Source organism: Enhydra lutris, unplaced genomic scaffold (genome assembly GCF_002288905.1).
Source record: "Enhydra lutris kenyoni isolate GAN:26980312 unplaced genomic scaffold, ASM228890v2 scaffoldscaffold22, whole genome shotgun sequence".
Taxonomy (NCBI): Eukaryota; Metazoa; Chordata; class Mammalia; order Carnivora; family Mustelidae; genus Enhydra; species Enhydra lutris.
In genome coordinates, this window is record NW_019154106.1 from 8,904,795 (window position 1) to 8,928,994 (window position 24,200).

At 46.7% G+C, this 24,200-nt stretch overlaps 2 protein-coding genes across 2 annotated transcripts; one reads left to right on the plus strand and one right to left on the minus strand.

The window, feature by feature from the left end:
• Positions 1 to 1,994: 1,994 nt before the first annotated feature.
• On the minus strand, positions 1,995 to 9,806 carry LOC111150291 (tetratricopeptide repeat domain 9C). The gene is made up of 3 exons (XM_022507742.1): positions 9,100 to 9,806; positions 4,864 to 5,046; positions 1,995 to 2,873 (listed from the first exon to the last, which is right to left on the minus strand). Exons 1-3 carry the CDS (start codon positions 9,335 to 9,337, stop codon positions 2,779 to 2,781), a joined length of 516 nt encoding a protein of 171 aa, XP_022363450.1. The 5' UTR covers positions 9,338 to 9,806; the 3' UTR covers positions 1,995 to 2,778.
• Positions 9,807 to 10,748: 942 nt separating this feature from the next.
• Positions 10,749 to 23,760, plus strand: LOC111149663 (heterogeneous nuclear ribonucleoprotein U like 2). Its single transcript, XM_022506870.1, has 14 exons — positions 10,749 to 11,606; positions 13,544 to 13,679; positions 13,967 to 14,043; positions 14,242 to 14,381; positions 14,687 to 14,777; positions 14,874 to 14,986; positions 15,410 to 15,673; positions 15,858 to 15,980; positions 16,409 to 16,537; positions 17,177 to 17,345; positions 19,021 to 19,221; positions 20,481 to 20,554; positions 20,810 to 20,917; positions 21,033 to 23,760. Exons 1-14 carry the CDS (start codon positions 11,066 to 11,068, stop codon positions 21,111 to 21,113), a joined length of 2,247 nt encoding a protein of 748 aa, XP_022362578.1. The 5' UTR covers positions 10,749 to 11,065; the 3' UTR covers positions 21,114 to 23,760.
• Positions 23,761 to 24,200: the final 440 nt, after the last annotated feature.

The following is a 24,200-nucleotide window of genomic DNA, read 5'->3' on the forward strand; positions in this document are numbered from 1 at the left end:
CAGTGGGGGCGGGGGGGTGGTGTGGAGGGCTGAAGCAGAGAGAGAATCTCAAGCAGACTCCCCGCTGAGTGTAGAGCCTGACTTGGGGCTTGATTGCACAACCCTGAGATCATAACCTGAGCTGAAATCCAAAGTCAGATGCTTACCTGACTGAGCCACCCAGGTGCCCCTCCAGCAATTTATTTATTGAGGAAACTGGGTTGTTTGTCTTACAGTTTCACAGTTCACAGTTTGTGGATTATATCCTCATGATATCATTTAACATGTTCCTCTGTCCAAAAGGTCCTTTGAAAATAATAGTGTAAGGGGTGCTTGGGTGGCTTAGTGGGTTAAAGCCTCTGCCTTCAGCTTGGGTCATGGTCCCAGGGTCCTGGGATTAAGCTCCACATTGGGCTTTCTGCTCAGCGGGGAGCCTGCTTCACCCTCTCTCTCTGCCAGCCTCTCTGCCTTACTTGTGATCTCTGTCAAATAAATAAAATCTTTAAAAAAAGAAAGAAAATAATAACGTAGGTAGTATGTGGTTTTGGCAAAACTGTAAAGGTGGTGGGCAGGAGTTGGGAAGACACTGGTCTAAATTGTCCCTTCTTTGCCCAAGTACGTACCTTCACATCCACAATGCTTTCCCGTCAATCAAACCCTGAAATTCTGCATGGAATCCATTAAGGATAAGTACGGTGAGCTGCCTCCCCCACCACAAACTTCTGAGTACAGAGATTGAGGTGCCCTCTGGGATTCCTTCAGGATGTGGGCTGGCTGGATCTCCCCTAGACCCACAGGTGACTGCCTATCTCTGACAAATTTCTTGTTCATTAACATCTCCATTAGAAGGCGGTCTTCGAAATAAAGACTGAAATGTAAGCCTGACCGCTTGGTCTCTTTGCAGTGCTAATAAAAGGATTAGTGCAACAAATTTATTTTTTTAAAAGATTTTATTTATTTGACAGACAGAGATCACAAGTAGGCAGAGAAGCAGGCGGTGGGTGGGTGGGTGGGGAAGCAGTTTCCCCACCGAGCAGAGAGCTTGATGCGGGGCTCAATCCCAGAATCCTGGGATCATGACCTGAGCCGAAGGCAGAAGCTTTAACCCACTGAGCCACCCAGGCGCCCCTAGTGCAATAAATTTGTAAAATAGGTTTTTAAATACCAGTTTTATTTTTTTCCTCATTGATGCAGAAGATAGCTTAGTGTAACATCCAGTCTTTGGAAGAAAAAAAAAAAGAAAAAAGAAGATCAGAAAGCAAAACTTGCTCAAAGCAAACATGCAACCATGACATAATTTTGCCAACAACCTAGGCTTAGAAACTTAAGCAGCTTGGAAAAGGAATGAAATACTCAATTTCTGTTAGTTCTGTCCTTGGACTTACAAGATTATTTGGTAGAAAACCTTTTTATTGTAAGTTCTGTTATTTAAGGGTAGGGGGAGACACAAAGAGGAGCCTGACTCTTTGGGGGTGGGGGAACATTACTGATGAAGGGAGAAGAATTTACGCGTACTTAGCAAGACTAAGGGTTTGGGGGTTTTTTGGTTGTTCTTTCTGGAATCTGTTAGGTGATGGCTAGTGACGCATGCTTACTACCTCCACTCATGAAGGTCGAGGCAGTGCTACATGATCTCATCTACTCTGTAGAACTCAAATCTTGTGGACATTATTCCCAACAAGTACACAGAATGACAAAGGAGCTTGTGGTTGATGGAGCCTCCTATTGAGATGACCACACCAGATCTGCAGCCTGCACTGACAAAGCTTCTAGAAAGTTCTATGGGGGTGCTTCAGCACTAGGGAAGGAGAACCCTTCCTTATTATTTCCCTCCTCTCTAAGGAACTGAGCTCTTGCTAAATATGAGGTGACACATGAAGAAAAGATTTAATTTTTTTATCCTGCTTTCATGGTATTGTTTCAAGACAACATGGCAATCTATTTTTCCTATTTTCTTTTCCTTAGAGAAAGGAGCATACTATACATATGCACTTATTAAAAATTAAAACGTTTACTTGGGGTTTTTTTTTTTTTTTTTTTTTTTTTGGCACAACAGCTAAAGAACTGTTAAATACTTAAATGCCTGACTCAAGGTTTTAAGATAGAAGAGTTTAATGAAAAAATAAATAAGTATATTGTATGAATGTTCTGAGTATGAACAATAGCAGGAGCTAGAAATTATTACCAGAAAAAATAGAAACCAGATCCTTTCACAGGGGGACAAAGAATCTGAATGTACATGGAATATTAAGAAAAAGGAATTGGTTAAATCAAAATGTTTAATTTCAAATCTTTCCATTTTAAGTCATGTGGGTCCAATTTATAATTGTTTTCACACAAAAATATGTTTCCCAGTCTGCAGTCTGTGTGACTTTGGCGCTGGGCATCTGAGAAACGGAGAAAAAAACTCTTTTGTCATTCTTTCATCCTTTACTAGCTTTCTCCTTGGTAAGTGAATACATGTAACAACATCTACCATTAAAATCTGTGCCACAGAGAGGATTAATCGCACCAATAGGTGACTGTATTCTCAAGGCAAATATCCCCAAGAATCATGTATGGAAAGGTATACAAATACAGATGGACAGACCCGAGAAACAAAGCACAACACAACACAACACAACAACAAAAGAAAACCAGACTGCGTAAGTGCCAAGGAGTTTGTGCAGGGCTCGAAACAAAACAGAAATCCACCTGGGTCAGAAAGGTATGGGGTTAATTTCTCTTGCTGAGGCTCAGGTTTTCCCTGGATGGGTCTTTAACTTTCAAGTTCAAGTGGAGGAGCATCTTTCTTCTTTGTTAACCAAACATGCCCAGGTAGAGCTGTCTCTCCTTCTGATGGTAGCTACTGAGTTCCGACTGTGTTAGCTGGAGGTACCGTCGGACATTGGCATCTTAGGAGAGGGCAAAGAAGGCAGTTAGAACACAATCACACTTTGGGGCAGGAAAGGATTGTTCACACACTTTGTTTGTTTACAACTTTTTCTATAGAATCAGGTATTTTCTTTTTAGCCATGGCCGAAATTAATAAATGAGACCTTTAAAATGTTCAAAGGAAAACATACTGATTATAAATACTTAGAGAAAATACCAAGTTACTGTTACTGGCTTCTGCAAGCTAGCATTTGACCCCCACTTTTGGGTTGAGGTTATTTTACAGAAACAGGTCAGAGACAACCCCAAATGCCATCCCAATGAATGATATAAACCAGCACTGTTACTTCAAATCAAGATTCCAAGTCTTTCAAAGGACTTACTATAGAAGGTAGGTTTGAGGAGGTCCAGATTTCTGAAACTGGAAAGAATCATTTGGGTTTACTTAGTATTATACTGGAACAAAATTCTTTTTTTTTTTTTGGAGGGGTGTGTGTGTGTGTGTTTGTGTGTGTGCACGCGTAAGTAGCAGAATAAACATATTCTCTGGGAGAATAAGTTTGTTCCGATCTACAAAGTATGCACAGAATTTTTTACTCTCTAGAGCCCAGGAAGCTTCCTGTGAAGAAACACACATAATGATGGGTATCAAACTTTAGCTGCTACTTTAACCCTTCTTCGTTGAGGCTTCTTCTCTACCTATAGTCGTGGGGTTTGTCCTGCCAGTCTTCAGGTCGATTTCTGGGGTATTTAGGATGATTTGATGATTATCTAGTTGGATTTGTGGGATGAGGTGAGCCTAGGGTCCCCCTACTCCGCTGCCATCCCCCCCCACATACTTGTTTTTAAAAATCTTTCTAAGATCTGAATATATTATAACTATTCCTTGTAATAGTAAATCTCACTCATTAATACCACTGCAAATTTTTAAAAAATTTCCGTATAGGAAGAAAAATCTCTGTACAATCAGGGCTGGCTGGTTTTTAATTTGATAAAGGAAAAGAGTTTGAAGAAAGAGCTGTTGTCACAACTACAGAGACTCTAAAAATGCTTATACGTGGCTGGCAGTTCACTTATGTACTTGAAGGTAAGAAACACGAACAAATGCATCACGTTTTAGGTCTTTATTCACACTAGATTTCCCATTAATTTGTTCTATGATTATTATATTTTATATTTAGATTTTATTTTTAAGTAATCTCTACACCGAACGTGGTGCTCGAACGTACAACCCCAAGTTCAAGAGTTATAGGCTCTACTGACTGAGCCAGCCAGGCGCCGCCCCCCACCCCTATTCATTCAGACAGTTTTTGCTACATTGTTATGTTTGGGGACCCTCTGCTTCTAACATCTCCTAGCTGCTCTAAGCCAGAATGCAAAACGGGAGACAATTTTCAGTGCTGAATCACCAGCACAGGAATGAGTCTATAACCCACTTCAGGATATCCTTGCTTCGAAAACAAAGAACCAAGTCTCAAATTCTCTCTCAGCAGGCCTGCCCTTTTTCTAGGTCGTACCTGGGCCTTGCTGAGCTAAAGGATAAAGTGACAGCTAAAGCAAAGGCCAGACCCAGCCGGGAGCTGGCAGAAATGAGGATCTTCAGGCCTATTCCCTGGAATCTAGATCCTATTTTATTTACAACCTTGGAACTGAAACTTGAAAGACAATGCTTATTTAAAATCTCTTTGAGGGAATTAAAAAAAAAAATTAAAAAAAAAAATCTCTTTGAGGGAAGGCGGGGACATTCTAGATATGCCTATTGAAGCATAAACACTTCTAGAGGGTATACAATACTGCTTTCCCTGCAGGCAAGAATGCAAGGATAGAAGGCCAGTTTATCAAGCTCTTCTTTCTACTTGTTGAATTTTGAACTACGTGAATGTATTATTGCCTAGGCAAAAACATTTAATAAACTGAAAAAGTCAAATAAAATACTCCCCGCTCCCCAGCAGATACCACCTCCGCAGTGCAATCTTATCTGTTCTTACCACTTCCATCCCCTTCTCTCACCTTTTGGCTGCCTGTTGACAGCAGCAAGGAGGTACTGCTGAGCCTGGTCGTAGTCCTGCAGATGGAAAAAGGCCACTCCAGCCCGATACAAGGCCTTGGCATTATCGGGTTGTCGTTCCAGGACTTTCTGACTGTATTCTTTCACTCGTTCATAGTTCACTGGCTCCATCTGAAGGAGACAGGCTAACAGGCCAAATGAAAGGAAGACAGAAGAGGGAGTGGGGGCTTACTACACTTAGTTCCACGGGCCAACCAGAGGCAGCACCAGAGGACAATACCCACAGTATTCACTCATCTAAAGCATCTAAGTGTCTATCAGGAGTCAAACATTCTTCTAGACACTGGGGTTGCAACAGCAAACAGAAGCTTTACATACCTTATAAGTGACTTTAATAGCTACCAAATGCTTACAATGTGCCCAGTGCTGGGTTAAGACCAGTTCTAAAACTGGTAGGAACATACGTCGAAAGGTATTTAAAATTATTCTTCATTGTTTCGCTTCTACCCCAGGCTCTCTGTCTCGAACTTCTATTTCATAACAATTATTGTACTGCAGCTTTTTAGTTTTTTTAATTTTTATTTTAAAGATTTTATTTATGTATCTGATAGACACCGTGAGAGAGGGAACACAAGGAGGAGGAGTGAAAGAGGGAGAAGCAGGCTTCCCACTGAGCAGGGAGCCTGACTCAGGGCTCGATCTCAGGACCCTGGGATCATGACCTGAGCCAAAGTCAGACGCTTAATGACTGAACCACCCAGGTGCCCCCGTACTGCAGCTTTATAAACAACGGTTGCCATCAACTGTGTGAGGAAATAGCAAGCACTGTGCTTTGTGCTCCATAAGAACATTATCCCGGGGGCACCTGGGTGGCTCAGTGGGTTAAAGCCTCTGCCTTCCGCTCAGGTCATGTTCCCAAGGTCCTGGGATCAAGCCCCACATCAGGCTCCCTGCTCAGTGGGGAAGCCTGGTTCTTCCTCTGCCTGCCCCTCTCTATCCCGCTCACCCTAACAAATAAATAAAACCTTTAAAAACAAAAACAAAACATTATCTCCTACAAAACGTTATTTCTCAACCACTGTGTGAAATTGGTCAGTGTTACTATCTCCATGTAATAGACAAAGAAATCAAGGCTTGGAGAGATAAAAGTAACTTGCCTAAGATCCCACAGCTTCTAGGTGGAATATAAAGTTTGAACCAAGGTCTCTCTGATTCCTAAACCATCTTTCTTTCTTTCTTTTTTTTTTTTTTTAAAGATTGTATTTATTTATTTGACAGAGAGAGACAGGTCATAAGTAGGCAGAGAGGCAGGCAGAAAGAGAAGGGGAAGCAGGTTCCCTGCTGAACAGAGAGCCCAATGTAGGGCTCCGTCCCAGGACCCTGAGAGCATGACCAGAGCCGAAGGCAGAGGCTTAACGTACTGAGCCACCCAGGTGACCCCCAAACCATCTTTCTTGATAATATATTACTTCACTATTACCTTGGTATATATAAGGAGACTTCAAAATACAAATCTGTTTATGAGCCAATGTTCAGCCTTTCTATAATTAAGAAGGGAAATGTGTTCCCTGTTTCATTACCGTAGGAATTAAACACAGTATTATTTAATCATGGTGTGAGAAGAAAGGAGAATCAGGGCTTCTGAGGACAGTAAAGGGCCCAGGCTTACATCTGCATCCCTTCTACAATACCCCCACCAAGTGGTCATATGGCTTATACTTGACTAATCCATCACTGTAGTTTCATTCATTATTGGACAACCAGTTATGCATATGTTAGGCAGAGCTAGGAGCACCAGGAAGAGGAACGAGACAGACATCTTGATGAGTAAACACCACTTGCATCCTAGCCCCCGAGCAGTTAGAGTATACAATAAACAAATGAATTGTTAGAAGCATTTTCAGGAAAACAAAACTGTGCTACGATAGAGTGAATGAGGTCAGAGTGATGCTTGATTACACCAGGCCTCTCGAAAAAATGACTTTTGAACTAGGATCTGAATGGCCAGGATCACTCAAGGGTCAGGGCATGCTAGCCTAGAGAGAGAAGAAATCCTACAAAACTAGAAGGTAGAAATAAATATGCTTTGCAAGTTCAGTGCATGGAGGAGCCAAGCCATATCTGGCCCAAAGGTGAGGGTCAGAGTTTGCGTTTTTTCCTAAGTGTAATGAGATACCAATGGAGGATTTTTGGCAGTGACACGATCTCATTTCCTTACCTGCAAAATGGGGATAATCACAAGTACCTGGCAGAACTTTTATGAAGATGAGAAATATTGTAAATAAACTGGTGTGACAGGCATTCGATGAGCAGAAATGGTTAATTGAGTAAATCTTTACGGAGCATTCCCCAAGCACCTCCAAGCAGAAGCTCTATGGATGGCTAAGCCACAGTCTTTGCCTTTGGGTCCATCGACAGTGAAGATATTGGCCGACCACTCTCTTTAAAAGAAAACGTTCCCATGCCTGTGGCATTCACTGTCCCATTCTCTGCTTTATTCCTTTCCCCAGCACTTACCATCACTTCATATATTATGTATGTTACCTCCTTATTTGAATATATGTTCCACCAGAGCAACTCTTTTTTTTTTTTTTTTTAAAGATTTTATTTATTTATTTATTTGACAGGCAGATCACAAGTAGGCAGAGAGGCAGGCAGAGAGAGAGAGAGGGAAGCAGGCTCCCCGCTGAGCAGAGAACCCGATGCGGGACTCGATCCCAGGACCCCAAGATCATGACCTGAGCCAAAGGCAGTGGCTTAACCCACTGAGCCACCCAGGCACCCAAGAGCAGCTCTTTTATCTGTCTCATTATCCTCCCATATCCTTGCTACCAAATAAATGTTGAATTGAATGACTTGAAACATTAGCTACTATAATTACTATTATTGGCACTTGAGTCTAAGAATTGCTCTAGACACACACCGTAACAAAGCTAGATTTTCATTAAATCATAAGTGAAAACTATTGTAGTGAAAAAAATCACCTTTAAATAACAGTCATGAAGTATAAAAATTAATCCTAATAATTTCTATGGCCTCGGCTGGGACCATTAGAATGCTTTAATAGATTTCAAAATAATTTCATTAGCACTATGATTATGTTGCCTGCCATAGAACAGACCTGAGAAGTTTACTTTCTTTTCACAGATTAATCTTAGTGATACTAACTCTGCCATCTGTTTCTTCATCCAAGGCCATATGGAGATGGATGACACTAGTTATCCCAGAGCTGATTTTTTTTTAAATATTCAGAGAGAGAGAGCGAATGAGAGAGAGAGCACATAAGCAAAGGGAGAGGGAGAAACAGGTTCCCCGCCGAGCAGAGAGAGCCCAACTCAAGGCTTGATCCCAAGACCCCCGGGGTCACAACCTGAGCCGAAGTCACACGTCCAACCAACTGAGCCACCCAGGTGACCCACTGTTTTTTTTTTTTTTTTTTTTTTTTTGGAAAGATTTTATTTATTTGAGAGAAAGAGAATGAGTGGGGGAAGGGCAGAGAGAGAAGTAGACTCCAGCTGAGCAGAATCCCAGTTAGGCCCCTGGGATCAAGACCTGAGGTGAGGGGCGCCTGGGTGGCTCAGTGGCTTCGGTCACGATCCCAGGGTCTGGCTCTCTGCTCAGCAGGGAGCCTGCTTCCTCTCCTCTCTCTCTCTCTCTCTCTGCCTGCCTCTCTGACTACTTGTGATCTCTGTCAAATAAATAAATAAAATCTTAAAAAAAAAAAAAAAAGGACCTGAGGTGAAGGCAGATGCTTAACAGACTGAGCCACCCAGGTGCCCCCAAGAGCTGATTTATAGGAAGGAGGAAAACGTGGAAAAGTCCAAAACATCTAATAATGACTGACACCACAGGCTAAATAAAGCACGTGGCTTCTTCCTATATTTTACATATTAAAGAAACAATGCCATAAACATAAGTTCAGTGTTTTTTCCAGAGCGTGCAAAATTCCCTAAATCTAATCGCATCCCCTAGGAATCTGTTAGAAACATAAATTGGTAGATCCTCCCCACACCTCACATTACACCTCAGACCCACTAAATTGGAATCTCTGGGGGGTGGGGCTCAGTTAAACTCTCCAGGTGAAGTTTGAGAAGCAGGGAGCCCTAGAGAGTGGAAATACATTTCAATCCATGGCAGAGTAATTACATGACAGAAGAGCACCTCTGTGTTTTTCCCAATGTTCACAGACTTTCACGTGCCTGCCTGATACTGTACCCGCCCTTCAGCCCTGTTCTTACCAGCTAGATTGTTGTAGCAGTCTGTCTGCGTGGTCTGCAGTATGTTCTCCTGCTCAGGTGTGAGGGCCGGGCCCTGAGGTCCTAGATTGGGTATCGGGGAGGGCAGATTTGGATCCAGACCCCGCAGCTGAAGCAGAGCTCGATGGTACCTACTTACAGCATCTCGGTACTTCCCTTCTCGGTAACGCTGGTTCCCTTTCTCCTTGTACAGCTGAGCCTCCTGCAGGCGCTTCTCCATAACCCTACCTCCCAGAGCTCTTGCGGAATTGGGAAGTGAAGGAGCAACTGAAGCTCTGAAGACAGGAGCGAATAACTAATTTAGGTAGCCGGTATGAGAAGGCAGGAAATTACCCTTCTCCAGGACGCCCCCCAGGGAATGAGTTTCGCTTGTTTCTTCTACAGACCCTTCCTCTCTATCTGCAGTATTTTTCGATCTCTAGACGTACAGGAGTAATCAGGGAGAGGATGTGGGAATAGTAAAGCCAGAGACTAAGTGATTTCTTAAAGAGACTGCGGGGTGGAGAGGCCCTCCCGGAAAATCCGAGGCCGTCCCAAGGAACTGTGGCAGGCGTGGGAATGCCGGCGGATTTTGCTTCCTGCTTTCTTTTGGACACACCTCCCTGACCCGGAAGCGGAAGGGAATAGGCGGGGACAGCTGCTGTAAGAGGGCTACAGGGCTGGCCGCCACCCTGGCTCTTTATTTGCACGTATTCCACAAGCATTTGTTTCTATCTGCGTCAGAAGCTGGGAACCGAGCTGAATGCGTTCCGTGCACCCAAACCACAGGCATAAACTGACGCGGCAGCACAGCAGCTCAGTTGCAAGTTTTCGAAGCCCCACGGGCAACCGCTCGCCCTCTGCAAAAGCCCAGGCACGGAAGTCTCCTCCTCGACTTCGGTTTACGGGCGGAAGCACCTACAGTACCTGAGCCCGAGTCCCGACAGTTTGGTGTCTACACGGCAGCGCGCATTGCGCCACGCCGTCCAATCACAAGCGGCCTCGAAAAAGTAATCCCGCAGAAATGACCCCGCCTCTCCAGCCCCCTGCGGATCAACCCGGGGCTGGAGTTGGTGGGGGGGAAATCTCCCGGCAGCTTCGCCAATTGGAAGAATCCGGATGATCACGCACGACCAATCAGAATTGCAGATGTCGATTCAAGTTGGCCAATAAGAAAGCTAACAGGCGAGGTCCGAGCGTGTGTTGCTGGGTAGAGAACTTGAAGGATTTAGAGAAGAGGGCCAGGGGGTCACGGTATATTCCTTGGTTTGGGGAAGCCCTTTGTGTACTAAACAGAAAGACAGTTGCTAGTAGGCTTTCAAGTTGCAACAGCTTCCCTCCTGGCTTTTTTTCTTCTCAAAAGCTGCCGCACGTATAGATAGGGAAGAAAGACAAGCAAGCCCTAAGACGACAGCGCGATCGGAAGCCAGCCGGGAGTAAGGGTGGTGACGGGGTGGGAGGGGCGTGTGGGAAAGGAGCTCCCGGCGGCTGCGCAGAGCCCGCGGCTGAAAGTACGGGAAGGCGGGCGCGCACACCCCTCCGTGCTACGAGGCACTTGAACCGCAGCCAGTCCCCGGCTCCGGCTCCGGTGCGGCTGCGCGGTGAAACCGCTGGCGGCGATTGGCCGAGGGGTGAGAGGGGCGGGAGGTAAGGGGAGGGAAGTCCGTCGTCCTCGGTGCGCCCGCCCGCGGCAGGGGAACCGAAGGGCTGTAAGGGAAGCAGTGCCCCGCTGCGTTGTTTGGGGCTCCGTGAGCCGAAGGGGGGAGGGGAGCAGTAGGGAGAAACAAACACTACGTAGCGGAGGCTGCGCGCGGCCTTCGCTGCCTGCGTGCGTACGTGCGTGCGCTCGCTCGCGCGGGCTCAGTGCTGGCGCGTGAGGCGGAGGCGGGCGGCGGCGGCGCCTGCGCGGTCGGGCTCGGTCGACGGTTCGCAGGGGAGGAGGCGGCGGGAGGCGGAGGAGGCGGCGGCGATGGAGGTGAAGCGGCTGAAAGTGACCGAGCTGCGGTCGGAGCTGCAGCGGCGGGGCCTGGACTCGCGCGGCCTCAAGGTGGATCTGGCGCAGCGGCTGCAGGAGGCGCTGGACGCCGAGATGCTCGAGGACGAGGCCGGCGGTGGCGGGGCCGGGCCCGGCGGGGCCTGCAAGGCGGAGCCTCGGCCTGTAGCCGCGTCGGGCGGTGGCCCGGGCGGGGACGAGGAGGACGACGAAGAAGAGGAGGAGGAGGACGAGGAGGCGCTGCTTGAGGACGAGGACGAAGAGCCACCCCCTGCCCTGGTCTCGGGCCAGGCCGCGCAGCCGCCGCCGGAGCCCCCAGAGGCGGCAGCCATGGAGGCCGCGGCCGAGCCTGATGCTTCCGAGAAGCCGGCGGAGGAGTCCACGGCGGGGTCAGGTGGTGTAAATGGTGGCGAAGAGCAGGGCACCGGCAAGGGGGAGGAAGACGAGCCGGAGGAGCGGAGCGGGGACGAGACGCCGGGATCCGAGGCGCCGGGTGACAAGGCCGCAGAGGAACAGGGTGAGGAGCTGGCAGCGGAGCCCGGCTCCAAACTGCCCCCGACCCAGCAGACCCAGCACCCAGCCGTGCACCGCGGGGTTCGATTCCCTGTTCTCACTTGCCTGAAAGCGCAAGATTCCTATCGCCTTCTGGTGGGACTCCCCAGGGGAGGTGGTGGTTTTCATTCTCTACCCACCTTTCTGGGGGGTTTGGCTGCCTCTGGCGGCCCTGCTCTCTGCAGGAGGGAGGTTCCTGCTTAACTTGGTTCATGGTTGGAAGTGAGCGATTTTGCACGCGAATTGCTTGTGAGCTACCTGTGGAGCAGCTTCCCGCGGTACTGGTTATCTTTTTCTAAAGCGGGAATGCGCTTAGAAATTGGCGATTACACGGACAGTCAGACCGCACTATAGGGAAGCTTTGGCCTTTGGGTTGTTGATATTTCTGCCTTAAAAATATTAAGCAATAAGCTAAGTTCGCCAAAGTTCGCTCTATCACTTTGCTGGAGCTTGAGCCACACAGTGAATCTGGAAGTCTAACCTTGCTCCTGCTCTAGCAGCCAGTGGTGTGAGGGTGTGGAGTTTAATAGTTAACTAGTGAAGCGAAGGTCTTAATCTAGTGCGTTTAGAACTGACCAACCCCCTCGTAGAGGTTTTATCTTGCCTGAATTCTTACGATTAAATTTAAATCTTCCCACTGAGTCTGTGGATGGGCAAATTGGGGGATTTGCTGTATACTTGGTCAGCCTTTTACATTTTCGGTCCCTGACTTCCTGAATTGAAAAGATTGAGGTGTTAGTGGCTCCATTTGAGTAACCTCGGAAGAGAATGTGTAGAGTCGCCCCGGGGAGTTAGTGACCTTTCTTCTTTTGAAGTGGTTGGATGGTGAGAGCTGATCCATACTTGTCTGTCAGAGTAGGTAGGAAACCTAGAGCTGCTTCCAAGTCTTACTATGAAGTGGGTTGTCTTAGTTTTTATAACAGATTTTTTAAAGCTGCTATTAGTAATCATGGTATAATTGGAACCCATTCTAAGACAGTCACATGCAACTTGCAGATTGTTTGTTCTATGTCCTGGAACAAAAATCCCATTACATAACCTTTGACTTGATGTGTATCCCAAATAGCAGGTAAAAAAGGTTGAGAGATAAAGGACTGCTTTAAAGAAATTATTATTAAATATCTTTGTGTTGCAAATTACCAAAGTCTAGGGAAAAATTCCAGTTTTTTTCCCCCCTCTGGCAGAGAATGTTGCTAAATATGTGACAACACCTTTCTGCCCCAAATCATGTGCAGTAAAGATGCAGTATTATTTATGGGTCTCTTGTGACTAAATGGTTTGCTCTTGGCAATTTTCAGTAAAAACGCATGGTAAAAATACCGCTGTGTATATGCACCTGAGTCTGTTTGGTGTATAAGTAAAAGTTGTGAATGGCTGTGCATTCTAAGCTAGAAAGGCAAACTCTGTAAAACACACACACACACACACACACACACTCACTCTGAGGCATCTATATCATGAAGCTGTGGAAGAGTGTTGGAAAATGTGTATTAACTGTTTTCGCTTATTTCCAAATCTAACAATCAAGGATCAAAATTGAATTAACCTACGAAGTTTTTTAAAAGACTTAGGGGATTTTTAAAGATGTCATATTGGTGGGAAAATCTGCAAGTTTGACCTGATTTAAGCAGATAAATTTAGAATGCAAAAATTGTCCAATTTTTATCTACTGCTTGACTCTAATTAGCCCATAATGTCCGTCCCTTCTTTTTTCTAAGATAAAATACCATCCAATGACAGGAAGATAATCTTTAGAAATAAAGCATTCTGTGGATGCAGTGGGAATAACCTGGCTGTTCTCATTAGACGGATTCTCAGCTCCTCCTTTAGTTGCTATTGGTTCTGAGCTTATTCTACATTCCAAAATGAAAACTGCTGATTTTCTTTCCCTCCTTTTTGTAGGAGATGACCAAGATAGTGAAAAGTCAAAACCAGCAGGCTCAGATGGTGAGCGGCGGGGGGTAAAGAGACAGCGGGATGAGAAGGATGAACATGGCCGAGCTTACTATGAATTCCGAGAGGAGGCTTACCACAGCCGGTGAGGGAAACAGTCCCTTTCGTTGAAAGGAGTGTCTGCTCTGATTTTGGTATATCTGATATTGATTGGAGAGTTTGGAAAGAGGGGTGGATTAAAAATGGAATAGGTTTTTACAGGCATAAGTATTAGATTGGATCTGCTCTGAAAGCTCCTTTTGTTGTTTCTTATTTGTTGAAAGCAGCTGTTTCCTGGAATTTTATATTCACTGAGAGTTTAAGACATTTTACAGACACCCCTCAAAGAAAAGGGGTTTGGATACACCATTTGCTTTTCTCTTTTACCTACAGCTCAAAGTCTCCACCACCCCCTGAAGAAGAGGCAAAAGATGAGGAGGAGGATCAGACTCTTGTGAACCTGGACACGTGTATGTATAAGGCAGAAGGTTGGGGTTTTCAACCAGTCAGATGTGATTTGGGATATTAAAATTTCATGGTCTGCAATTTTTAAGAGACTTAGCAATGGGAGACTTTGTATCCATTCTTGACAACTAGGTGTATTTGTGCTCTGCTGGTGGCTTTCGAGTGTTGAGCTTTGGAATAAACAGATTCCTTCTCTCTAACAGATACCTCGGATCTCCATTTTCAAGTGAGCAAAGACCGCTATGGAGGGCAGCCGCTTTTCTCAGAGAAGTTCCCCACCCTTTGGTCTGGGGCAAGGAGTACTTACGGCGTGACAAAGGGGAAAGTCTGCTTTGAGGCCAAGGTAGTATATGCAGCTCATTGAGACCATTCATTTATTAAATTGTTCATTAAACTACTATGTATTTGGTTCTTGCCTACCAATATTGTATTAATGCAGTAAAAGGCACCACATTTTAATGATAACCGTAGCTCCAGTAACCAAGAAATTGATCTCTCTGGCTTTGGCTTAAGTTCATTGACAGCTGTTATTCTGATGTTGAGTGGTGGTAGTAGTTTTCAGTTCATATAAAAGTCTTGTCTTTCTAACTCAGACTTTGCTCCTGAATTGGTCACAGTATCTGAGAGTTCCTTTTCTGACTTGACCAGGTAACCCAGAATCTCCCAATGAAAGAAGGCTGCACAGAGGTTTCTCTCCTTCGAGTTGGATGGTCTGTTGATTTTTCCCATCCACAGCTTGGTAATGTTATTTTTAACTTAATCTTTGTGTTTGCTGTCGTGTTGCTTACTCCATAGGAAATTTGCGTGTACATAACTAATTTGTTCACTGTTCTAGGTGAGGATGAATTCTCTTATGGTTTTGATGGACGAGGACTCAAGGCAGAGAATGGGCAGTTTGAAGAATTTGGCCAGACTTTCGGGGAGAATGATGTCATTGGCTGCTTTGCTGTAAGTGCTCCTAAAAGTTGTGGATTCATAGCAAGGAGTGGATAGAGGGCACTGGGTATTCAGTTTGCTTCCTTTTTTTTTTTTCTCCCCCCCCAAGTAGGCTCCATGCTAGGCGGGAGTCTACTTCCTTTGCTGTATTGTCAGATTTCTGAAAGCAGGTAAAGTCTGGAATGTATCAGTGAGTTCATTGTGGGGCTTGAACTCATGACTGAGATTAAGATCTGAGCTAAGAGTCGGACACTCAACCCACTCAGCTACCCAGGTGCCCCTCAGTTTGCTTCCTGTCAGGTCTTGTCTTCTGTGCATTTGATGCATTGTTTGCTGAGTTGTGTTCAGCAGCCTGAGTTTTAAAAAAATATTGTAAGATGTAATCAGTCTCAAACCCTGTAAGGTCACAAATGCTCTTGTTTGTTGTCATTGTAGAATTTTGAGGCTGAAGAAGTAGAACTTTCTTTTTCCAAGAACGGAGAAGACCTAGGTGTGGCGTTCCGGATCAACAAGGAGTCCCTGGCAGAACGGGCCCTCCTACCCCATGTCCTCTGCAAAAATTGTGTTGTAGAATTAAACTTTGGTCAGAAGGAGGAGCCCTTCTTCCCACCACCGGAAGAGTTTGTGTTCATTCATGCTGTGCCTGTTGAGGAGCGGGTGCGCACCGCTGTCCCTCCCAAGACCATAGAGGAGTGTGAGGTATGCCAGACAATGCACAGAAACGTTCGTACGTGTGCTTTGGAACAGTTGATCTTATGGCTTCTCATAAAGCTGCTTCTTAAAGCTCCACTGAGCTGGGGCAGATGATGATGCTTTTAAATCGGGCTTTGTAAACATGACCCTCCGTCACTTTCATGGTATTCCTGGTTCTGTTTACTTATAGGTGATTCTGATGGTCGGACTGCCTGGATCTGGAAAGACCCAGTGGGCACTGAAATACGCAAAAGAAAACCCCGAGAAAAGATACAATGTCCTGGGAGCTGAGACTGTGCTCAATCAAATGAGGGTGAGTCAAATGAGGGTGAGTTGCTGGGGGAGGATAGCCATGGTATTTGCTTTGGAGGCCCCCAAGAAATGCCTATAACCTTTTTTTAATGGAGTTGGGTCTGTTAAGTGTCTGAGAACAGGATCCCACAAATAGAGAAATGAATTCTCAATATATATTTAAAGTAGTTTTAGTTGTTTTTTTTTTTTTTCCCGTTCGCTGTGTTGTCAGAGTTCTGAAAGCAGGTGAAATCTGGACTATATCCAGATCAAGACTGGAAGTGACTCTTAGAAAATGGACAACATACATTCACAGCATTGAGGAGTAGCAGTGAACTGCTGTGATAGCTTTGGTGGCATTTAGAGAGATGGCCTTTACCAGTGACTCTTGGGTTTTAACTTGCTGCATAACTTCTTGTGTTTCTCTTCACTTCCCCTCGAACTCACCAGATGAAGGGGCTCGAGGAGCCAGAGATGGACCCCAAAAGCAGAGACGTTTTAGTTCAGCAAGCCTCCCAGTGCCTTAGTAAGCTGGTCCAGATTGCTTCCCGGACAAAGAGGAACTTCATTCTTGATCAGGTATTCTTCAGACATCAGGGGGAAAAAAAAAAACCTGGGGCACCTGGCTGGCTGAGTCAGTGGAAAGTGCAGCCCTTGATCTTGGGGTTGTGGATTCGAGCCCCACGTTGAGTGTAGAGACTACTTAAAAAATGAAAGAAGGAAAGAAAGCTAATTTTACAGAAGGTCCAAAGATGAAAACTTATCTGATAGAATTGCCTGCAGTCCCAAGTGGGGTGCATATGTAGAGGGAGACTGAATTAACGATCAGAACCAGGTTACCTAATTATGACCGAGCGGTTATATTGTGGCCATAATGTTTTTTGAACTCAGAGATGCCTTCTATGAGTGTTTTTACCAGAGTGTAGGGACCCAGACTATACATACGTAATAGAGGTAATGAGAAGAGCTTGTTTGGATTCCTGGCTCCACCACTTACTAGGTTTATGACTTCAGACAAGTCTTGTTCTCTGAGTCTCAATTTTTCTGATGTGCAAAACAGGATAATAGCTGTTAGGCGGATTTTGAAGAATTAGGGGAAATTGTGTCTGTAAGACCCCTAATCTCTTGCTTCACTTGGAAAAGATTCTCCGTAAGTGTTTTGGTTGCATATGAGTGGTAATTTTTATTCCTAAAACCTGTTATCCTTCCTGTCCCTAGTGTAATGTGTACAACTCTGGCCAACGGCGGAAGCTGTTGCTGTTCAAGACTTTCTCTCGGAAAGTGGTGGTGGTTGTTCCTAATGAGGAAGATTGGAAGAAGAGGCTGGAGTTGAGGAAGGAAGTGGAGGGAGATGATGTGCCTGAGTCTATAATGCTGGAGATGAAAGGTGGGCTAACATGATACAAGTTAGGGAGCCTGTCCTTGGTCAGTGCACACCTTTTCAGGGCCTCTTAACGCCTCTTAACATCTGGAGTACTTCTCCACATTTAAAGAGTAAATCTGGGGGTGCCAGGCTGGCTCAGTCAGTAGAGCATGTAACTCTTGATCTCAGTGTCATGAGTTCAAGCTCAGGTTGGGCATAAAGCTTACTTTAACAAAGGGGGGGGGGTGTGTAAATCTGGAGAGTAAATGAATGGGTATGAGCACTTGTAGATGGATGAACGAGGAAGTGACTGGAGAGAGGCAGTAACTCCTTGAATCATTCCAGAGAGGATACAAAAAGGGAGGTAGTGATAGACCATCACTCAGAGCAGAGGCTTTGCTGAGTCAGTTACTCATTTAGTAAAAGCTTCAGGGGTGTTTGCTGTTTGTTAGTACTATCCTAGGCCTAGAGAGTAAATAGCCATGAAATGAGGCTTTGCCTTCATTGAATTTATGTTCTAGAGGGGGGCGGTTATTACGGTTCAAACGAAACTATGGTGTTTGGTGTGAACAGTCTCATTGGTATACCTTGCTTTCTAGTGTCACATTAGGATTGTTCTTTCGTTTTGGTTTTTGGTATGTGCCTGCAATTTTTAATGCAGTACAGAACCTTAGAGCAACATCTCCATCTTGACTGATCCCACTTCCAGTTGTTCTCTTTTTTTTTTTTTTTTTTTTTAAAGATTTTATTTTTTTATTTGACAGAGAGATCACAAGCAGGCAGAGAGGCAGGCAGAGAGAGAGGAGGAAGCAGGCTCCCCTAGAGAACAGAGAGCCCGATGCGGGGCTCGATCCTAGGACTCTGAGATCATGACCTGAGCCGAAGGCAGCGGCTTAACCCACTGAGCCACGCAGGCGCCCCCCAGTTGTTCTCTTGAGGTGATTTTTTTTTTTCCCCTGTTGGCTGCCTTCACCTTCTGGCATCCCACCTGTCTTATCGGCTACTGGCTCTTTGAATTGTGGTAATGCCCAGACCTGGGAGCCGATGACACACCTAAGAGCCGGACGCTCTGAGTTAACTCAGAATGAACTCTGCCAGTCCATACCTGATACTCAGACACTTGGAGGAATTTAGTTCAGAGAGCTCACTGGATTCCTCTGAGAATCAGGAGATCCCCATTGAGCTGAATTCCACTGAGACCCAGCCTCATGTGCCGGCCCGTCGCGCATAGGTGGTAAATGAGCTCCCTTGTACCCTTGCTTCCTGTGCTCATCTAGATGAGTAAGTGCATTTTGGTTTGGGTCAGCTTCTCACGGAGTTGCTCTTAAAAGTGGATTTTTCAGCATCTTACCAACACCAAGACTTTCTCAGGTATTTTTAGCCTCTGGCTACCTGCCTCTGTCCTGATAAGAGACTTTAACCCAATTCGCTGTTAATTTATTATGGATCACTGGAGAACTTGTAAATCGACTTCGCAAGTAGCCTCTGGTCTGGGGCTGATACAATTTAGGGAAAAACTTCCAGTAGGGCAAGTGCATCATTCAGTTAATTGTGAGTGGGGATGAACCCAGCACCTTTGTGGGCATGGGTAGATGAGGCTTAGAAGATCCCTTTCCTCCTCTAGTGCGCTTTTCAAGGTGAGATCTTGCACATGTATGCACTTTTCAGGTCTCGAGAGCTTCTCTCTTCCTCTTAACAGCCAACTTCTCTCTGCCTGAGAAATGCGACTATATGGATGAGGTGACATACGGCGAGCTGGAGAAGGAGGAAGCTCAGCCCATTGTCACTAAGTACAAGGAGGAGGCCAGGAAGCTGCTGCCCCCCTCCGAGAAGCGGACAAACCGCCGAAACAATCGAAACAAGCGCAACCGGCAGAACCGAAGCCGCGGCCAAGGCTACGGTGAGTCCCGGGGACCTGCCAGCCTCCCTGCCTTGGTGCGGCGTCATCACTGCGCACAGAGGGAGCCACGGTAGAGGCAAGGACACCCGGTCAAGTTGTAGGTGTTAAGAAAGTACCTTCTTTATGGAGCTCATTCTTCCTGTGTCCTCCACCCCCCATCTTCTTAGGCTTTTCCCACAATCCTTTGTTCAGTGAGAGGTAGTTGTTTTGCAACAGAAATGTTTTTTCCTTGAAAAACAGTGTTTGAGCTTCTCTATCCCGTCTTCAGTTTTACATACGAGTGCCCCACTTACTTCCTGCTCACTGTTGCAGTAGAGCTCCAGGAGGAGTGCAGTGAGACGAGACTCTCAGCCTAAAGTTTCTTGCTGCTTTGTCTGTTGGATCAACCCAGCTGTGTAGACAGAAAGTGAATGCATTATTCAGTAATTTGGGGGGGGGTGTTACGAAGTAAGTTAGGCTAGTGATAGAATTAATTTTCCTCCTGAATGTCTTGTCACTGAGCCCCATAATGTGCGCTCACTGCCCTTTAATAATGTTTGTGTGTGTGTGTGTGTGTGTGTGTGTATAAGTCAACAAAATTTTTGAGTGTCTGCTGTGTGCTAGGCAGTGGGAATACCAGCTTCTTACCCTAGATGAGCTTACTAGTTAGACTTCGTGTCATTGGCATGGAATAACGGGTCTGGGTTACAGGATATCTGGGGTCCCTTCCAAGACTGAAAGTCTGTGATCCTATGAATGGCAGATTTTATTCCTATTCCTAACTCTGCCATCTATCCTTTTTTTTTTTTTTTTTAAAGATTTTATTTATTTATTTGTTAGAGAGCATGAGCACAGGCAGACAGAGTGGTAGGCAGAGGCAGAGGGAGAAGCAGGCTCCCCGCTGAGCAAGGAGCCCGATGTGGGACTCGATCCCAGGACGCCGGGATCATGACCTGAGCCGAAGGCAGCTGCTTAACCAACTGAGCCACCCAGGTGTCCCTGCCATCTGTCCTTTTGCCATCTTAGATGTTTTGCAGGAATTGGGGAGCTCCAAAAGCAAGGTGGCTTGGTTTCCTTGTGTCTCTATTCCTCTGCCCTCCCCCTTCAGACTCTTGAAAAAGCTCCTGGCTGGTGTTTTAATTACCATTGTGTAAGCCTGACAGAAGTAGGCTTCCTACTCCCCCAGAATTGCCTTTGGCTCCGACTTTTTGATTTCCACTCAGACATGGAGCCAGGACCCCATGCCAGCTGTCTGAGCGCGCTCTCCATTTCTCTTCCAGTGGGCGGGCAGCGCCGAGGCTACGACAACCGGGCCTACGGGCAGCAGTACTGGGGGCAGTCTGGAAACAGAGGGGTGAGTGCAGCTCTCCTTCTGCTCCTCCCTCTGGGTCGTGATGGCCATTCCTATTGGCTTGGGGGAGCAGAGCGGTTTGGGCTGTTTCCTCAGGGCTTAGGGTTTTGCCCATTTAATGTGTTCCTCTGGAAGAATTTATTCTGGGAAGCTTAAGCCTGTTGATCATATCAAGCTATGACGTGTGTCTCGTTTAAGTCGGGATGGCAGTGGATCGTGATGCCGACAACCCGTAAATCTCCGCTCCTCCTTTCTCAGGGTTACCGTAACTTCTACGATCGATACAGGGGAGACTATGATCGATTCTACGGGCGAGATTATGAGTACAACAGATACAGAGACTATTACAGACAGTACAGTCGGGATGTGAGTATCTTCGGGGAGAGCAAGGGGGGGTGGCAGGACTAGAGGAATGAGCGTCATGCCTCTCCGTCCTCCGCCAGCTGTGGTGCCCAGTGACGGGGTTTCCCCTCTCTTCTAGTGGCAGAATTACTACTACCACCACCCCCAGGACAGAGACCGATACTACAGGAACTACTACGGTTACCAAGGGTATCGGTGAAGCCCCTGTCATTCTCGCCTGTCAGCCGTGAAGCTGAATCTCTAGGGGTGCCAGGCACCCCCCAAAACACAACCAAGGAAAACAGGGGCTGTTCGGGTGGGGCTGAGCTGCCGGGGAGGGGCGGTGGGGGGGAGGGTGCGCAAGCAGGGGCAGGGGAGGGGGGAGGTGGAAACAACAAAACTGTACATTTTTTTTAAAAGTTTGTTGAAAAGAATATTGTCTTATTCTATAAAACATTTCAAACCTAGTTAGATATTTGTAATCAAAAAACATTTGCGCAGAAGGCAGCACTTAGGGCTGCCTGTCCTGTATCCTGCAGTTCGGACAGGAAGGGAACTGAGAATGTCGCCCTTCTGACATTCTGAGGCAGCTGGACTGGCAGCCGAGGAAGGGAGAGTGTTGAGGAGGTGCGGAGAGGGTGGGCACGCATGTGAGCGCGCCCTCTCCGGAGCAGGCAGGAGTGGGGAAGAGGGAGAGCTTGTGACTGGGGCAGTGAAAATAAACGATTGGCTCTTATCAATCACTTGCACCAACTAACCGTTTGTATTTTCTTTACCGACCTTTCCCTCTTGGGATATCTGGTCTGGTGGGCTGGGAGGCCAAAGTGTCCCTGTCTCCACTTTCCCGGGCCTCGTGCTGTTCGGCGGAGGCGCGGAGACTACCAGTTGGGTGGTTCTGTTACGTAGGATTCCCAGGCCGAGGAGGCCCGGGGACGGCTCACGATCGCAGAGCGGAATAGCCTGCACGCTCCGCGCACCTGGCGGTGAATTTCCGCAGAACATTCGGGGGAGAATGGCGTTGCCGCCCTCAGCCGGAAGGTTGTGATTTTGCCAGTCTCTGCTCTCTGTCTTCCAAGCTCGAGACAGGCGGGAAGTCTCTGAAATCATCTCTGTTAGGGTACCTGGCCTCTTGGAGTGCGAGAGAAGGAGCGTTTCTCAGGGTTTCAGCTCACACAGAAACGAAGCAGGATTCTTGACGCTGCAGCAGGATATGTACATAGGCGAATCCTGTGGTGTGGGCTCCTGGGCCCAGGTGCTGAGAATAGCAACTATTTTATACAGTGTGGGGGGCACAAGCCCTGCTGGGTTTTTTGATACACAGGTAGAGAGTGGATAGGAGGGGGGTGGGGGGTGGGAGGCAGCTCAGTGGGGGCTGCCGAAATGGGGGGGAGGCCGAGAATGTGAGCGCGTGTGTACCGTGTGCTTGAGAAGGGAGCCGCCCCCTCCCGACTTCTGGAAACAGGATTCCTCCAGGGGCGCTGTCCCTGCGCGTCCCCAGAGAGGCCTCTAGCCAGGAGACTTGAGTTGGGATAGTTTTTGTTTGTAACTTTACCAACACCCTCCCGGTTCTTGACAAACAGCTTCTGGTGGCTGTGCTCAGGAATCTGGGAGGGGGTGTGGGAATGCTCCTTCCGTCCTCCGCTTTAGTTGTAAGTCCTCTTCCTGCCCAGTGTTGTGTCAGCCAAGAGCTTACTCTGCAAACACCGCGTCCTGCAGCACTTGCCCATCGGGGCAGTGGGGGGGGCCCAGCTTGGACCCCACGCCTGCCCCGAGGCTCCGCTTCCGTTTCCTCACCTGGGCAGTCCTCGGGTAAAAATTTTGTGCTGAGATCTGATCTTCCTCTCCCTCTGCTATCACTCCTTCCATGCAGCCCTTCTCTAGGCTCGCAGGCCCCGCCCTGGTCCTCCAGTCACCCCTGTCCCATACACCCTTCTGCCCCCGAGGCTGGCAAGGGGGTGCTGGTAGGAAGGGAGCCGGCTTGCTCCTAATGACATCCTTTCTGTTGGCGCCTGCTTCCTTGTGGGGCCCTCGTGGATTTGCGCGTGGCAGTGGGTGAAGTGATTGCATGAACTTTGCTGTAATCCACTAACAACTTATTAAGGGAGTTTGAGAAAGCTTTGCTCGTAGTGTCAGGGAGGTAAAAATTCGAGCCCAAAGAAATTGCCATAGGGCAAGATGATGGGAATAGAAAATTGAATCTGAGGCAGAAGTTGCCATCCCTTTTTCAAATGTTCCGTCCTCTGGCGAATAGCATCTTTTTATGGTCTCTGACGTGGTTTGTGGATGCTAGGCCCTCGGGGCCAGAGGAACAAAGCTCAAGCCGTTTGGAGGTCTTGGGGATTGGGGGAGGGCTAGGGAGGGACTTGCTGTTAATTTTGGACACCAGAAAGTCATCATTAAAAAAAAAAAAAAAGCATTTTCTGCTGGATGGAGAGTGAAGCTGCCACATCCTTGTTGGTTTAACCCAAGAGATCACATAAAACAACAGTAGATGTCTGGGTTTTGTTTCTGTCTTTTTATTGTGAAAAAATGATGTTAAGTGGGAGTGGGGGAAATGTGGATTACCAGGAGGGACCCCTAGCCTTGTTTTCCTTAGAAGACTTGTTTAGTGTTTTATCAGACGTCTGTTGTAGTTGTCATAGATGGAAACACACACCACATGGAGCCTGTAAATGTTTTTGCACAACCTGTAAAAGCATTCTTGGAAGTGGCCAGTAAAAAAGGGTTTTACCGTTTTAAAAAAAAAAAAATGTAACTGTGTCATTGTTTACATCTGTAACTTTTTCCTCCCCTGTTCTCATTACATCCTGGCAAAAATGTAGGCATAGTAGCTTCCAGTTTTAGAATAAATAACCATTTGGATTGAATTCACCCTCTTTCCTGTGGCTGCACTGACTGGGGTGGAGTGTGTCATCTGGGGGGAAACTGATTTTTGATGGTGATTCCTCAAGTTGTGCTGGGTCCAACCAACGATGGCTTTCCCCTCGCATGGCTAGTACTCCCTTCCTGTTCCGCGAGTCACTTGGGAGCCAGCCAGGCCTTCACGTGAGGGTTCTTAGTCCCCATAGTGCCTGCTTGTGCTGAGCGTTTGAGCCAGTGGAGTAGGGGAAAATAAATTCTAAATCCTGACTTCTCTGTATTTGGCCTATCCTACAACCAGTTGGGTGCTTAAAGCTAAATGTAAGGTTCCATTTGGGGACCAAATAAGTTTATTAATAAGTTATTACTATTTAGGAGGAAGAGCCTCACTCCATGAAAGGTGCTTGATGGGGGTTATTTCATAGTTAATTTGGAGAGGAAAAGGTAA

Excerpts from the sequence above, each read along its gene's own strand:
- LOC111150291 (XM_022507742.1), bottom strand. The coding sequence starts at position 9,337 with ATGGAGAAGCGCCTGCAGGAGGCTCAGCTGTACAAGGAGAAAGGGAAC. Across the intron at positions 5,047-9,099 it reads CTGCTACAACAATCTAGCTG|CCTGTCTCCTTCAGATGGAG; the intron begins GTAAGAACAGGG and ends TTGGCCTGTTAG. Across the intron at positions 2,874-4,863 it reads TGTCAACAGGCAGCCAAAAG|ATGCCAATGTCCGACGGTAC; the intron begins GTGAGAGAAGGG and ends CCCTCTCCTAAG.
- LOC111149663 (XM_022506870.1), top strand. The coding sequence starts at position 11,066 with ATGGAGGTGAAGCGGCTGAAAGTGACCGAGCTGCGGTCGGAGCTGCAG. Across the intron at positions 14,382-14,686 it reads AAGTCTGCTTTGAGGCCAAG|GTAACCCAGAATCTCCCAAT; the intron begins GTAGTATATGCA and ends TGACTTGACCAG. Across the intron at positions 14,987-15,409 it reads ATGTCATTGGCTGCTTTGCT|AATTTTGAGGCTGAAGAAGT; the intron begins GTAAGTGCTCCT and ends TTGTCATTGTAG.